General features: G+C 37.4%; 1 protein-coding gene across 2 annotated transcripts; it reads right to left on the bottom strand.

Annotated features, from left to right (window-relative positions):
- Window positions 1–14,183: 14,183 nt before the first annotated feature.
- On the bottom strand, window positions 14,184–17,665 carry LOC114274341 (uncharacterized). 2 transcript variants are annotated; one of them, XM_028216249.2, is made up of 5 exons: window positions 16,689–17,665; window positions 16,519–16,587; window positions 16,223–16,308; window positions 15,778–15,980; window positions 14,184–14,424 (listed from the first exon to the last, which is right to left on the bottom strand). In XM_028216249.2, exons 1-5 carry the CDS (start codon window positions 16,892–16,894, stop codon window positions 14,329–14,331), a joined length of 660 nt encoding a protein of 219 aa, XP_028072050.2. In that variant the 5' UTR covers window positions 16,895–17,665; the 3' UTR covers window positions 14,184–14,328. The 2 variants fall into 2 exon arrangements, with proteins under 2 accessions (XP_028072050.2, XP_028072051.2); XM_028216250.2 differs by having other exon boundaries at window positions 16,223–16,305; window positions 16,689–17,302.
- Window positions 17,666–17,867: the final 202 nt, after the last annotated feature.

Below are 17,867 nucleotides of genomic sequence, written 5' to 3'. Positions count from 1 at the left end.
TATTTGGAGTATTCCGGACACATCTGTACGGTCAGATTTTTGAGACGGAGTTTCTATAAAAAGAAGGCAGATTAAAGTGGCAGACGGCGTCAGTGGCAGTGGACGGAATATTTCGTTGGTACACGGAATATTCCTTGAACTTCTGAAAATTGCAATTTGGCCCAGAATTTTTAGAAAAATTGTGGTGTGGCCCAGCTTTCGGGGATAGGTTTCAGTGAGGTCCCCGAAAATGCAGCGAAGGTTGGTTCTAGCTAAACGGACCGCTCCGGACGCAACTGCGAGGTCAGAATAGTGAAATTCCGAACGGTTTTGAAAGATTGTCAAAACATGGGAGTTTGTCATCTTCAATAGTCGAAGAAAGGTTGCCGGATATTGTGGAACGCTGCGGATTTACTGAATAGGTTAGAATGGGCAGATTCTGACCAGATTGGACAACCAGATACAGATTGAGATAGATTATTGAAGAACAGAAGAGATCAGGCTTGATTAAATGGCAGATCGAGGGAGATCAAGATTGGTCAGGGGAGATCAGAGGATTGCAGAAATGATTATCTCCGGAGTTCGTTGGAGGATCTGGTTCAATCAAAAGAGAAGACCATTCATCGACGGATAAATGATTTGGCAACCAGTACAGGCTCAGGGAAATACTGTGGCTGTTGGAGCTACTGTATACGAGAAGGTACTAATGGTATGTGGACATGTAGAACAATAGTTGCAGAGGAGCATACTAAGCGCAGAAGTACAATTGCAGACGTGCAACAGTGCAAGGGTACGCTAGAGTGTCGTACAGAGGCGCGAGAAGAGTGTACAGCAACGGGTTGTTGACAGTTCATAGAAACTTCCAGACAGAGAAATTGAGACAGGTAAAACGCAGGAGTGCTGGCCAAGGAGTGGCAAGTCTTATTTCTCTATGGTGGTTTCTTTAGTTCCATGGCAGCAGATGATAGAGTTGATGCAGATCTCTCAAGCAAGCTTGACACAGGGAGACCAGAAGCCATGGGTGCGAGCACTATGCACGGAGTTGCATAGTGGTAACTTGTACAAACCGGTGGAAGTTGTCTTGGCAGAAGGGCTAACTGTCAAACATCAGTACGGACGTACAAGTGAGACAGAACCGAACATCAGGGATTGCAGCACAGACAACGGGCGTATGAGATCGCTGGGAAGTTGTTCTGAAGTGCAGAAAGCAAAGGCTGGTTGTTCAGAAATAAGCTCCGAGCAAGGAAAATTGAGGATGTTGATGTGTCAAACTCTGAAGTTTTCTAGTTGCTCCCGTGTTCATCATGCAAGGAGTTGCACGGTAATGCATGACAGTCAAGGGCATCCCAGCAGGGGGTGCAGGACATCCAATCAGGGGGTGTCGGATATCTTGGTTACGCAAGTTCAAGCATAGCAGGTATAGCCATCCGAGACAGAAGCGTGGAAGAGATCTGTAGGAGATAGGAGCAGAGGCTCTCTCCAAATCAGAGAGTGGTGTGAGTTGAGTTGAGGATGTAGGATTCCCTCCTCCTCTTATATCTCTGGTGTATTATCTCTAGCTTCAGGGGGTGCAAGCATCTCAGTGAGGAGATGCAGACTATGCTGAAGACATCCGAGACAGGAAGCGTGGAAGAGATCTGTAGGAGATAGGAGCAGCGGTTCTCTCCAAATCAGAGAGTGGTGTGAGTTGAGTTGAGGATGTAGGATTCCCTCCTCCTCTTATATCTCTGGTGTATTATCTCTAGCTTCAGGGGGTGCAAGCATCTCAGTGAGGAGATGCAGACTATGCTGAAGACATCCGAGACAGGAAGCGTGGAAGAGATCTGTAGGAGATAGGAGCAGCGGTTCTCTCCAAATCAGAGAGTGGTGTGAGTTGAGTTGAGGATGTAGGATTCCCTCCTCCTCTTGTATCTCTGGTGTATTATCTCTAGCTTTCAAGGGATGCAGCGTCTCAGTGAGGAGATGCAAACTATGTTGAATTTGGGCGTGACAAGATTAGCAGCAATGTGTGTTGTGGATCACCTCACATGGGTTGAGGGGGTGATTTGTGGGATATCATCACCCCATGTGAGAGGTGATCCTCCATGTGTTGCAAGGTTGGTCATGTTAGGAAGCCAACACACATGAGCTGGCCATGTGAAGCCAACACACAAGATAGCTGGCCATATGCAAGGCCAGCCTCTCCATCTCCATTCTGATTGAGTATAAATGGAGGCTAAGGGGAGGGTTTGAGAGTGAGCAGAGCAAGCCACAGAGAGTGAGATATGTGAGGCGGAGAGACCGTCTCCCTCGGTGTGAACGAGGGAGACGGGTGAGTGTGTGAGTGAGGAGAGTGTGAGCTCCTCCTCTATTGTAATCTTTCTGTAATATCTCCATTGTTATAGTGATAACCGGCTACTCTCCCGTGGACGTAGGCATTGAGGCCGAACCACGTTAAATATTGTGTCTCCTTGAGTGTGGGTGTGTTTTTCTGCATGGAATAATTTCTATAAGGTCTTAGGCGGGATCCCAGATCTCAACAATCACAACAGACCATAAAGAACAATTCAAGGAGGGACCCATTCCACTAGGATATCAACCAAACCCATGACTTGAAGTCTGACGAGAGGCGTCCTTTTGCCCTCATAGATTGTGGGCATTCATCCTACACTTCGCGAGCATATGGGCAGTCCCGTAGGCAATGCTCCATAGTCTCCTCATTCCTATCACACAAGTCACACATGGCAGATGGCACAACTTTTCCTTTCCAAAGCAAAGCTTTGATTGGCAGAATGTTGTTAAGGACTTTCCAAGAAAAAACCTTAACTTTGTTTGGCAAGTTCAATTTCCACATTAGATTCCAGATGCTATTTCTGGACGCACCCTTCTCCAATGAACTTAAAGGATATCCCCATTGTAGATGGACATTTCCAAGTGCTAGGCCGACCAGACCGAAAAGGTTCCCTCTTTGTATAGTGCCAAATCAATTTATCCAGAGGTAAACACAAATAAAATGGCAATATTCTGAATCACTTCCATATCCGTATCAATGAAATTGGCCAAAAGAATCTCATGATTCCAAGTGCCTGTATCGATGTTGATCAAATCACAAACCATAGAGGTTATTAGAAGAATATGAGGGGGAACAACAATGGAAAAACCAGGTAGCCGAGGGACCCATTTATCTCTTCAAACACACACTAAAGTACCATTGTCAATCCGCCATTGAAGCCCTGTGATGTCCCAAGTTCTTTTTAAAACAAATTAAGTATTTTAATCAAGTATTTTAATCTACAATTTTTTGCTTCTTTTGATCATCCTTGCTACTTTGGAACTTTATGAATCTCATGTTGTTATCTGTTCTTTCTTTAGAGTTATTCAAGTACAATCCTAATGTGTTCCGGGGTATTGTTTTGCATTTGTGGGTGCTAGAGTGAGTTCGGGATTAATAGGAGTGCATTAAGGTAGCTAATGTGTCTGTTTTGAGTTAAGACCGCTTGAGCGGTAACGTCGTTCTCCCAGTATCTTGTTTTGCAGTCTGAATTACTGGGAATGTGCATTTTTCGCTCAAGCGAAGGTTACACTACTCGAGTGGTCTTTTGCAGGGAGAAATAAGATTCTGAGAGTTCGTATTCTTCACTTGAGTGCAATATTGTTTACTCAAGTGTTCCGAAATTTGAATTCACCACTTAAGCGTATGATTGTTCACTCGAGTGATTTGTCTGCAGTCTGCTCCAAAAAATGTGTCAAATCACTTAAAAGTTTAGCCCTTGCACATTTCTCTTCCACTTTTCACTTCACCTCTCTCTCTCTCTCTCTCTCTCTCTTTGTCTCTCTTCCTCTACATTTTACTTGCTCTCTTTTCTATTATCTCTCTTTAGAAACATTTCACTCACCTCATTTATTTCCTTTCTCTCCACATCCTTTTAGATTTTGACCCAAGTGTCTTCATTAATATTGGAGAGCTCCTCAAGGGCTACATTGTGTGCGGTAGAGACCAGATTTCCATACTGTTGATTTTGGAGCATTTTTCATATTTCCTCTCCAAATCTTGAGGTAGGGAAATTCTTTGAGTTATATATATGATTTTAGCATGTCTTGTCTATTTTTTCCTATGGTTTTGAATGTAGGGTTTGGGTTTGTAGTGTAGGTTTTGTAAATGTTAAGGAAATAGTTTTCTTGTGAAGATGTTCAAATCAAAAGAAAATGTTTAATGAAACTCTTGGGAGTGCTTTGAGAGTAGAATTTATGAAAGTGAAGGAAAAACTGTTTTTGGATCAAATCCCAGTTTTGAAGAAATTTGGAAAACAAGTGGAATTTGGAAAATATCCATGAAATTGTTGTTAAATACATTTTGGAATTGATAAAATCGTTCTTATGTTATTGTGTACTTGAGATATTCATGGGATGGATAAATGTTGTTAGGAAATGTTGAATATCATGAAATGGTATAAGTTGGCTATGAGATGAATACTGGTTGTAAACATGGATTTGTATTTTGTCATGATTTAGCAACTATTGAATAATAAAGTTCACATTGACATAAGTGTTGGAAATTTTGAAAGTCTATACAAATGAGATACATATATGTAATTACCTCTCATCTAACTCATTTGCGTCATTTTGAAATTTTTTTCGTTATGACTATGCCTATGAAATAAATTCATTGTTTTAAGAAAATAATTGTTGCTAATGACATGTTTTGGGATATATACGTTTGGTAAATCCAGATAGGGGGTGCAGTTATTTTTAAGTTGGCTTGAGTGTTCAGGATGAAAGAACGAAAATACGCGCGGAAGAGGTATCACATGCCTTCCGATTAGGAGCCGGTAAAGTAGGAAAATTAGTAGTGCTTGTTCTGCCTACTTACAGATACCAATCTATGGATTACCTGAGTCGTATTTACCACTCCACTCTTATTATTTGAACTTCATGGAGATAATGAACTTTTCGAAAGGAATATTGTATGAGTTCTTAAAGGAATGGATAATTTTTGACAATTGGTGCATGGCATGACATTTGCATTAATTTTTGACATTGTTGAGTCTTTACTGAGTTTTGTGCTTACCTCTAATAGATTTGTACATGATAGGATGTGATGATCCCGCCTAGTTGAAGGTGTGAAATATCTTGAGAGCACGAGACTCTTTTTCTTTTGTGATCTTTTGACAAGCCAAGGGCTATACGTATATGGGTTTGACAACCATTTTTGTGCAACCAGGCTTAAGCCTTGGAACTTGTTGCCTTTGGGCATTTATTTTGTTATTAATTCTTTTAGTTTCACATTGTCACACATGCTATAGATTCATCATTTTAGAAGATTGAAAACGTAATGCATGTGGATACTTTTGTATACCTCTCTTATGAATAAAATACTAATCAAGAGAATTAGCCAAATTAAGATTGTCTGTTGGATGAAATCATAAGATCTATTTTATGTCTATTATTTGAGGGCGTTAGAGCCCTGACTCTAGTAAGGGTCAAGTAAGGTGGATATAAACATTACATGCACCTTTTATGTTTGTTTTATTAACAGAATATATGAAGATATAAAGTTTGGACTGAAGATTTTCAAAAGATGAAAAGGGTACAAGGCATCAAATTTTAATTTGAGGGGATAAAGTGAAAAATGGTGATAGTTAAGGGGGTAAAGTGTAATTTGACCATAGATTTAAAAGGATAGATTACACTCATCCCTTCGAAATTTTAAGAAAATATAATTAGCCCAATATTTTTAACATAATTATATTAATTTTCTTAAAATTTTAATTTGCGTAACACTTATGTGAAACTTTTAGAACTAAATGAAAAATTAAAAAATTGATCACTACATTTAAATTATTAAACTTTGTGAATAGGATGAATGAGACTTGAGTTGTAAACAACGTGGTTTTGAGAAGGCAACATATGTGTCTGAGGTCTCAAGTTAGAGTTTATACAAAAATATCGGCTTGTGTAGTAATCTAACTATTTATAATCACTAACATTTTATTTTGTGCCAAAAGAGAAAGGAACAAAAGAAAAAGAAAAAATAAAAAAAGGATGAATTATAAATTTGAGATTCAAAGAACTTAATGAGAAGAATAGTATATCTATTGTATAATACCTTATAAAAATTAAAAAAAAAAAACCATAAAACAATTCGATTTAGTTTTAGTTGATTCCTTTGAAATTAAGAATTGAAACCAAATTAACCATCTCAAAAATCTAGATTAATCATATGATTTGGACAATTTTGAATCAATTTGCTAATTTGACCCTTTTTTTTTTTTTTGAACATGCTCGGTATGGCCCCTTTGAGAGCACATAATGGGTATAGTGATAATATCTAAGCTAAATTACACCATCTTTCCGTAAGGTTTATGATAAGTACAAAGACTTCCATTCAGCTTCTAAAATGACATTGGCACCGTCTTTGATTTTTGTTGTGTGTTGCAAATTTCTCCCTTTGTAAGTTGTTGGTTAGGGGACGGAATATGCTTAACTGAGGAGAAAAAGTTTTCTTCAATTCTCATTTTCCCCTCATTTTATGTGTAAATATAAATGTCTTTAACGTCATTATTAAAAGATAAAATTACCCTCAATTTTAGCATTCTATAGAAGCTACTGTCCTTGACCATTTTTATTAGAAATTGGGCGCCCATGTGGCATGACCTTTAGAACCTTTTGAACTTGAACCTTTTGAACCTTATCCAAATGGGTTTTGAATTTGAATTCAAACCTATTTGGATAGCTACTCAGGATATATATCTATCATATCATGATATGGATAGATGATATAGATATAAGATATTATCTCATATAACAAATATGGATAAATGAGATAAATAGATTATATATCTGATATATGGGATATGGGTGATTAAGGGAAAAATAACGTATGTTTGAGTTTTTCCCATATACTGACTCTCTCCCAAAAACAACGATCAAAGCCATCTGCACTGTGATTTGTGTGGGTAATATTCACTATTGTAATATGGGTTGATTGACCAGATTCAGGAAGCACGCGATTTACCCACGAGATCCTTCAATTCAGACTCTGTTTTGAAAGGTATGACCATAATTTTTTATTCTGCTGCGTTATACTTTGTTTACATTGGTATCAGAGCGTTAATGGATATTTTCGTGTTTCCTTTAATCATGTGTATATTTTTACATGTATATGTATACATTATATACATGAATGTTTGTAAAGGAGAAAAAAAAATCTACTTTTATTAGATTAAGAGCATAAATATTTCTTTTTTATGTTCATTAATGTCTTTTTTAATACCATAAATGGTTTTATTTTGAAAAAAGGAGTCCGGCAGTACAAAAATCGGACTAGAAAACACCTTGGAAGGCGGCGCGTGGTCTGCACGTACCACCTGACGCCGTGAGCTGCTCTCACGCGCTCCCACGCGCCAGATGCCCTGCCGACGCGCCTGCATGCGCCCTCACGCGCGCGTCAGCTGCGCTGTCCACGCGCGCGCGTCTGCGCCATGCATGTGCGCCGTGCCCCGAGCCGCGAGCTGAGCCGCGCACCGAGCCGCGCTCTGAGCCGCGCCGAGCCGCTCGTTGAGCCGGGCTCACTGAGCCGCGCCGTTTTCCTCCGCCGGATCGGCTGGCTTGGCTACTGATGTATTAGGCGCAGTTTGTTTTGTTTTTAATTCTGAATCGCGTTAAATTGTCATAATTAATTCGTTATAGCTTTGTTTTAAGTATGGTTGGTACCATTAGACTCAGAATTAAATTTTTTATCTTCTGTAAAATTTTGAAAATTTTATAAAAATAAAAAATATTTTTCCTGAAATAATAATTCATTATTTCTGGTTTAAAATGCATCTGGTGTTGCATGATTAAGTTTCTGGGGCTGAATTTTTTATTGTAGACTACTGCTATGGTTTACTATTTACTGATATAGTTGTAGCATTTTACCAGATTCTGAAATATTTATTTCTAATTTTATGTGTGTTTATTAGTTATTTAAAATTTCAGAAAAATTCAGAAAAATTCTAGAAAATTTCAGAAAATTCCAAAAAATTTCAAAATGATGTACACTTTAATTATGGCATAATTTGAATATTGAATACAGCATATTTTTTGGGTTTTTAATATGTTGCAATTAAAGAAGCATGATTAATTGTTTTTTTTAATTCCGTTATTAAATGTAACATAGCATGTGTTGTTGTGAATTTACATTAAAATGTTATTGTATGGAATTTATCATGCTTTGACATGCCATAGTCAGTGGGAGGTTGTTCGGTTGAGAGAAATCTTTGTAGATTTACTCCCGGAAACCAATATTTTGCGCATAAATTAAATTAAATTTTGGATAATTGCCACATGTGGTGCAAGAAATGATTACGAGCATAGCGGATTTTCGATCTTGCGACTTGTGTAATATTGTCACTATTTAATTTAGATTTTTGTGGCAAAATTATATTATGCTAATCAAATTAATTTTAATGCGAATTTCTCTCTAAATTGATTTAGCTTATGGAAGTCAATTGGTTGACCTAGACTTAGTAAAGATGTTCAAATGTGAACAATGTAATCCCATTGTTTAGATGAGCAAAAGTCTTGGAGACTTTAGGTCAAGTCTTAATTGAGCCAAAGTAAAGAAACATGACTCAAAGTCGCCGTGGTTTTGTTGCCTTGTTTGGCACAATAAAAACTAATGTGTGCGCTATGGTTAGCAGCATGCTACGTAGTTTTGGTTGGCGAGTTTTGGAGTTATGAAATTAGTAAGCCCTCAATAGATCTGTATATGATCTTGACTATTGAGCTGCGCAGATTGACTTTGTAATTTGACTTGTAAATAATGTTACATCATTGGGTGAAGTAACATTCAAGAGTCACGTCATCCAAGAAATGCGAGTTTAAATAAATTAGTCATCAAGTGTAAGACAAGTAGCCAGTATGAGCAGTATTTTGATCTCTACCCAATTATTGGGAATGGATGGAGCAAAATTTCATGCACTATAATAGTGTGCGTTGAAATATCACGTGAAGTTAAAAGATTAGCGCTTAGAAGCTGCAAAATCTATTAACACTAAGTGAAAAGATTAGCGCTTAATGGCTGCAAAATCTATTAGCATTGCCGACTTGTCTTAGTCTGGACACTTACTGTTTCCACACTTGAGTGTGAGACATAAGGAGGGGCTTCTTTGTATGATTCCTTAGCTAGGCTAACGTTTTGAATAACGTTTACCACTAAGCGCAAACGTTGCAGCATAGTAATGAAAAGGTCAAGGCTGACAAGGTTGTTATGACTCTAAGAATTTGACGCATCGCTTGTGAGAGCATTGTGTTGAATTAGACTCTTTAGCCTAATTCGCGCTTAAGTTACTTTGGAGCTGTCATAGTTGATAGCTTATTCTCTCTTTCTTGTGGATAGTAGAATTAATTGCAAGTAACTATGAAGCGAGAAATAGATATGGCAAGAGGAGTATCGTCATCTTTCAACTAGATGCAGTAAAGTGTATGGAGAATAAAATTGACTTGAAGGTGCAGGGGATTAGCACTTACTAGTTAAATTTGCGACTTAGGCGTACTTGATATCTCCATGACATCCTTTTATGATCTAGTGAATATGAATTAGTCGTGAGTCATTACCTAGTTGGGCCTAAACCTTTAAAACTTGTCTTCGAGAACTCACACATTAAGATGATTGGAATTAGTTTATGACATTGGTCATGAACCAGTGGCTTATTATACTTAATCACATTAATGAGATGATGACACGATGGTTTGAGTAGGCCTTCTCGGGCCCACTCGCTTATGACATCCTGCTCTCATGTGAATGTGTAACTTTGTTCGCAATGGGTGCGCACAAGTAAGTAGGAAAGCCGTAGAAGGTCATTTGTTTTGGCGCATTTAGTCCACTATGATATTTGTGACTAGATATGTGTAAGGGTATGATAGCTAAGCCTCTATCTCGACACATTTATAGTTTACGATACACATCTGAGTCAAGACTATTTGATCTCCCATAAGTCAAAAGTTTTGAGATGATTTTTTGACATTGCACATATGAGGTCGAGATCAATTAGATAAGAGCTTTTGTGCTTTTAGTTTTGACCAAGGTGGCGAGTATCTATTTGAGTTATTTTTAGAAAGCTCTGTGAAGAGAGATGGATGTTTAGAAAATTGATTATTCCTAATACTCAATAACATAATAGTGTAGTAGAGATAAGGAATTAAGTATTGTTAATGTTAGGTGGATAATGGCGCAAAATGTTTCCCAATTGGGAATTGCGCTAGTTTGTTGCCTATATCCCTAACTAAGTGCCCTCCATATCAGATTTTACACTCCATTTTGAGTAATGGGTTAGCAGAGAGCCATCAATGGGCGATCTGTAACCGTTAAGCAGCTTATCTTTATTCTACTTCTCATAAGATTGCGAAGTTAAGACCTAGGGTTCTATAGTGCATTATTGTATGCTGTCTTATAAACACAAAGGGTCGTATGGCGCATTATTGTATGAGGTCATGCAAACCCTCCGGGTCATATGCATATAGGTAAGCAGCTTTGTGGTAGTGTAACTAAGTCATATAAAGTTTTGTTAGTAAAGGTGACGTGAATAGAGTTTTGGAACTCTATAAGATAGAGAATTCTAAGCATAGCGCTTTATGTAGCCTAGTTGAGAATGGAAAAAAATTTCCAATATCCTAGGGACAGTGGGAGCGATGTGCCTACTAATGGATTACTCCATTAGAGAAGAATACTCTACATTCTTAAGTTGCGTGGTAGCGAATGTGAAAATTTTCCATGTCATCACTGGGTGATTGAGAGGGAAACATTCATGATTGCTCCGCAAGATGATAAAGAGCCTAGGATAATGTCAAAGGCTCTAGTCCCCTGTTTTTTTTAGAAAGTGGATTAATGTTGTGCAGTTTAAGACAAAGTCTTTGAGGATTAACCATTTCTATAATTTGGTTGACTTTTCATTATGACGTGAAACTGTTCTAAAGTTATGCGTAATTTAGATAGTCATTGTTGAGGCATAAGGCTCGCTAGATACCGAAAAGTCGCACCATTGAGGAAAGTGTAGACCATGAGAAGACTTCCTCCTGGGGAGTGAGGTTATTTTGACTTAGGCTATGATTGACATAAGTTCGGAACATTGATTTGTGGACATTGTGACCCAACTTTCTCGTTTGAGAATTGGATAAGTAGATCCGTAGGGATTTACCTTCAGCTTTTATGGTGAAAAGTTAGGAGCGCAAAAAGGTTGCTAGTTCCAATGAATCTTTTACAGCCTAAAACAGTTATCCAAAATAGTGGTTCTTAGATTTCGTCAAAATCATGATAGGCCAACGATGATCGATGAAAACCACTGAGGCATGATCAATGGTCCAAAAAGAAGTTTTTCCTTACTTAGTCATTATGAGCCAGGAATTTATAAGGTTGTCGCCACCTAGGGTAGGCAGTCCTCTATTTTAAATATGATGGACATGGGTGATGTAATTTATATGTTCGGATGTACGATCCTTAGGGATTGTTTTAGGAAAATTCTCGGTTTGTCTTCGATGACTTACATAGAGAATATCCTAGAATGATTTTAGATGCAAAATTGCAAATCCATTGACTTACCTATTGGTAAAAGCCAGAGCCTTAGCTATTGAGTGAATCCTCGGATTGTCTTTGGGAGAAACAGATGACCTATATTCCTTGATCTTTTCTTTGTTGTGGGAGCCTAAAGTACGCTATGTGGGCGTATTCGGCATGATAAGTGTTATCTTTGGTAAATGGTCAACTGAGTTATTTAGACATTGACCATGCTCATTAGATTGTGGATAAAATGCTTTACTAGTAGTATATTAATTTGCTTCTTGTAAGATTCAATGCGCTAGTTGGGCGCATCTGCGCTAGTTGGGCGCATCCAAAATGAACGCAAATTGGTCACCAAAATATCTTTAGAGAGGTAATTGCGCAAGAGGTAGTGATCTTGAACCACTTCATATGAGGCGCAAATGGTGGATTTTGTTGTATATGCTTATCGCAAGAGGTGCTGATAAGGGTTATGCTTGGAATCTAGAATTGCACAGACTGTGGTTGTTTTTTTAAAAATTGATCACTTATTTGTTATGAGATGATGGGATGTAGACACTATTATGGTTAGTGTCATAATGATTAGCAGATGATGATGTCAGCAGGCAAGATTGGCTCACTCACACGAGCAATCGCCCTTGGCGCTTGGGAGCGAGCAAGGATGAGACTAGTGATATTTTTTTGGAGCCAAGAGAGGCTTAAATCATCCACTATGTATGTCGCCTTGGTTACAACCAAGATGAGGTCATGTTAAGGACCAAACATGGATGTTAGTACCCACTTTCCATGTTGTGCCTGTTATGATTAGCCAGATGCGAGATCTCATTTGGCGCCTAGAAGGCGAGCAAATAGAGAATTCGGGTTAGGCGCTAGAAAGCGACTAGACTAATATCTATACGATGTATCGAGTATGACGTCACTCTTTATGGAAGAGTTACTCCACCGTAGCATGTATTCATACTATATGTGCTTGGCGACCGAGTAATGAGGTGAGAGAATGGATCCCTGCTTCCTTACCGTGCGAGTCTTACGTGTCATTATTGATATGACTTTCATTTATGTACCATTTTGTGACTTTTGACTATGTCATAAGGTAAGGGGTTGATGTTCTGCTACTTTGATATGTTGCCTGCGGTCATGCATGATTCGGCCTTAAGGGACATCACTGGGAAAGCGGTCAATCCTAAACTAAATGGCATGAGTGCAAAGGGAAGATCATCTAGTATTACACCACTATTGTATATTCACTGCCGGCAACTCACATCGCTCTGTATGAGAGGTGAATTGAGTGTGAATATATTGCAAGAATTGAGAGGGTCAAACATGCTCTTTTTGAGAGATTAGAGATGTTTTTTGAACCGGTGTAATTAGATGGGTCAGGGGTATATGAGACACTATTTCTGTTCTTTTTGGGTTGATGTCTCTATGCTGGCTCATTTTGAGTTTCTAGTATAGAGCTCCCACATGCAGGTGTTCTCAGCAGTCGCACGGTGCAGTGGCTAGTATGAGATTGTTTATTTTTGGGGAGATTGAGATAGAGACGTGGCAGTGTCATGCCAACTCATGTCCGAGTGAGAGATGCTAGAAATTGGGCGCCCATGTGGCATGACCCTTAGAACCTTTTGAACCTGAACCTTTTGAACCTTATCCAAATGGGTTTTGAATTTGAATTCAAACCTATTTGGATAGCCACTCAGGATATATATCTATCATATCATGATATGGATAGATGATATAGATATAAGATATTATCTCATATAACAAATATGGATAAATGAGATAAATAGATTATATATCTGATATATGGGATATGGGTGATTAAGGGAAAAATAACGCATGTTTGAGTTTTTCCCATATACTGACTCTCTCCAAAAAACAACGATCAAAGCCATTTGCACTGTGGTTTGTGTGGGTGATATTCACTATTGTAATATCACCCCATTGCTGGGTTGATTAACCAGATTCAGGAAGCACGTGATTTACCCTCGAGATCCTTCAATTCAAACTCTGTTTTGAAAGGTATGACCATAATTTTTTATTCCGCTGCGTTATACTTTGTTTACAATTTTTGATCTCCTTATATACACAAATCACTCAAAATGTAGAAGATTGCCTCTCTGTGTCAAACATGGCCCTCGGGCGAATTGCTGGTGACGGTTGTTCAGTGGTGAAGGCTCATAATGGTGGGTAAGGGTTATGTGGCAGAAATGGGGCTTGTGGTAGTGGTGGTAGTTGAGGGAGGGGGTCGTGCTTTTAAGGTGTGGTGTGGGGCAAATTAGCAGGTTCTCACTGCGGTTCCCTTCTGCTTCCCATGAAACTGAAAGGGAATGCGAAGAGCTCAATTTTGATTGCCTATTTTTGATAACCTAACCGAGCATTTCTAAACCCAATGATGTGTATCATCTTCTTGATACACCATTGGGTCTATAAAATAGGTCTAAAAAGTGGACTTGTATATCATTTTTCTAACCGTAATAGCAACACTTCTTCAAGGTTCTCAACCGGGCCTAATCTAAGGCAAAGTTTTAGGCCATAGTGTTGGTTTATTCATTTGTTAAGTTAAAAATAACAGATTGCAAGCACATAGATCCATTTGTCTTTTGAGAAAAGGAAAAAAAAAAAAGAAAAGGAAAAAGGAAAAATGCTCAAGTCGATTAAAATGGTTTGACCCCTATTTTACTAGTTTTAGTTTCAGTATCCAATTATAAGTCTCTCTGTAATTATTTAAGTGTGCAGATACATTAAAACTAGCTTGTGACAATGAAGAATAGTACAGAGACCAACAATTAATCAATGGAGTAACAAAAATCAAATTGCAACATGGCTTTGTCTATCTATTTTTTCTCATTTGATTCTTTGGCTGCCCCATTGGGTTGATCAAGATTGGTTGGTTCCATGAACTCCTCCACTTCTTTCTCTACTTCTTCAACCTGCATTTTCATTTAAGTAATCAAACTTCGTTTTCTTAAAAAATAATTTCCAAATGTGTTGATAAAAGAGATAGATGAGGCTGGCTTGTCTCTCAATGAATTGATCAAGGTAGATCAGATTAGCTTCATCTATCATGTGTATGTTGTTATTAATTTTGAAGTATCATGTCAACAGGTTCAATAGATGCCTTGAGACTACTCAATGAAAAACAATAATAAATGATACGTAGAAGCTGAAAATCCGTTTGCAAACAACTAATAAGTTGGCTTATATTGACTACTCAGTGATGCGAATTTACTGTAGTATAGACCAATCAATGCAATCCACCCCAGATAATTTGAAGTAAAAAGTTGGAAAATTCTTTGAGAAAAAACAAGAATACACCCACCTACATTCATAATCACACACTCAGAAGAATGTGTGTCCCACGCCCCACGCTTTCTATAAATGTGTAAAAAGGTGTGTTTGTAACATAACTAAAAGCCATTATGCTTCGTTGTGATTGTTTGATAGATCGACTAAAAGAGTAAAGTTTCTTCTTGGGTAATATAAATAGGATGTAGTTTCTTCTTTGTGAGCTTGCTATAGGATTCATCTTGATGATTTAAAATGTTTATATTTTATAATTTTTTGTACAAATCATTCATGCAAAAAATTAAATTGATCGGACTATAATAGTCATAACATCATATAACATTTATCTTTAAAATAATGACTATTTTTTTAAATCATATTTGTCATTTATTTTTTGAAAATAAATGTGATCTGATTATATGATTATAATTATTTAATTAATTTTATTTTTTACATAGATAACCTACTAAAAAAGTCTTAAAAGATTCGATTCATTAAGTTAGATTCCATAATGGTTAACAGAAGTTCAATAGCACCTTTTTATTAGAATTACCTAAGGGACAGATTCTCCACCCTATATGTAAGTCTAGAGCATTGTTATTTAAAACAAAAAAAAAATTAGACTAAATTTTCAAATTTAGTGATGTGACAATCGATTAAGATATTAAAGGGAATACTCTCTCTCATATTTCTTTTAATTATCAACCAATTATATTATTTATGTATCATTAGATCTATAAAATGAATTTTAAAAATAAACTTATATATTATCATTTTTCGGAAGTTTAACCTGTAGGGAGTCGGTGGCACGTGAACAAGTTGGTCAATTTTTTCTTTATCATGTGCACAAGTCACACACAAACGTGCTAGTTTATCCATTTGTCTAATAATCTATCTAAGATTTATCTTCTCAAGATTAATTAACTAGACTTGACTTGGTCAGATTAACAAAAAGTATTGATCTAACGAGAGAAAAACAAAGTGGATTAGGTGAAAACCTTGTCAATCATCTCTTCTGCGAAATGAGCATCCTTAGCTGCTTTCTTGGCTACATTTTCAACTCTTTCAAACGCACCTCTAAGCTTTCCACCTTCCGGCAGCTCATCCCCGACATCTTCCGCTACCTTCTCCACTTCCTCGGCCACCTTCTCTATAACTTCTGTTACATGTTCCACTCTCTCCACTGCGTCTTCAACTTCCTCTACGCATTTTATCAAGTTTAACGACAGTTTAAAGTTTGCCAAAACTGAAACTAAATTAATGCACATATATGATAGAAATACTATGTAATCAGAATATTTAGAAAAGTGTCCAGAATTGAAATATAGGGTGTTAAATTTTAAATTTTGATTACTTTTTTTTATATATGTTTTCTAAATATGTAGTATGATGCAATATGTATTGTCAATAAAGGACGAAGAAGAACAGCATATAGATCCTTACTGGTCAATTTGAATAATGGCCCCCATTTATTCCTAAAAAAGGGTAGGACGATGGCTATTAGCCCACCCAGAATCCAATTTTTCCTGCTAGAAAACCAATGAAAACATTTATCATGCAGTTGGAGATGCGAGAAGAAAATAATTGAGTAAAACAATGCTACGAAAAAATGCTCAAAATATTCAAAATTACAAATATTATGTGAATCAGATTGATTTTGAGTCCACGCCAAATATGATCAATGCAATTACATAGTAAGTCAAAGTTCAAAAAAAAAAAAAAAAGAGTTCAAAATTTACCAGGAATTTGGAGGGGGTTGTGAAGGAAGTGGAGGTCCTGGCTGGGTACTGCTATTGACAGCCAAGTTTCTGTGATTTTCAATATTTGTAAGAACAAACAAACAAAAAAATAGATAAATAAAGAAGATATATTTGCAAAGCAATCTGAAAATTGAAAGTGGAATAGTTACATCTTTGTATTGCTCTCCCTCTGCGATCGGTTGTCACTACTGAGATATCGAAAGCCTTTATTAGCCGGAAAACAAGAACCATCCTTATGTTTTGAAATTGCCAGACGATGACTGGGATTGAAGATGAAGCAGGTTTGAGACTCGCAACGGGGCTTGATATGTAGTTTGGTCAAACTATGAACTACGATCAATCTTATTGTCGACATAGTCTTTTAATCGAATTCTCTCTGGTGCTAATATAATATATATATTTCTTGAACTGATGAAGACGGAGATTAAAAGAGGTCAATAAAGATAAATTACAGGTTTCTCAGATGGTGCCTTGGGCAAATTACAAAGTGAGAAGGTTAGAATGATATTAATATTGTTTGCCAGATAAGTTGTTTGGCGTGGCGTGGTCCAGACATTAGGTGAGAATACTCTAATAATGCCAAAGGTCAAAAGTTCACAAAATCTAATTAATCTTTATAAGCTACAAACTAATTATGGTACTTTTGGAATTCAAATATTTCGAATTAATTATGATCTTTTAGGGCAAGTAACATGTTTCTGTGGGGTTTCCGATTCAATGCACATTTTCTTGTTGCAGAGAAAAGTCGTCCCTACCCAAGTTCATCACCTGTGGAGTTCCTCTTTCATTATTTCATCAATTGTGATGAATTAAAACACAAAAGAATATTGTGTGATTTAAATTTATTTTATAACCTATATAACACTCAAATATAGATCTTAATCACACATTATATTTAATATGCGAAGGGGTCCAAATAATTACGACCAGGACTGGGCCAAGTTACTGCTACAAGACTAAACCAATCCAAGCCCACGAAGATGGGCCAGGTTCGTCAAAATGTTGATATGGGCTAATTTCATCATGCCCAACCGATGTGGGTCCATCAGAACCAAACATGGGTTGAGCTCAATCTAAGCATCAAGGTGGACCAAGCCCACAAAGCCCAATTGATGTGACCCGAACCCACCTAGTCCATTAGAATGGGCCGACCCATCAAGGCAGAACAACGAAACCCAAGAAGACCATTCGAAGAGGGCCAATCTAACCCACGACCAAAATAGGTCGAGGCTTGGCATCTAACCCGAGGCCACATGCCATCATAGTCTCCGAATGTTGAATAGACTAGGTTAGAGACAATCATGAAGATATTGATTAAGGGGCATTTT

Source organism: Camellia sinensis, chromosome 6, assembly GCF_055761805.1.
Source record: "Camellia sinensis isolate YWXY chromosome 6, ASM5576180v1, whole genome shotgun sequence".
NCBI classification, from domain to species: domain Eukaryota; kingdom Viridiplantae; phylum Streptophyta; class Magnoliopsida; order Ericales; family Theaceae; genus Camellia; species Camellia sinensis.
This window is presented reverse-complemented; position numbering and strand designations above follow the sequence as displayed.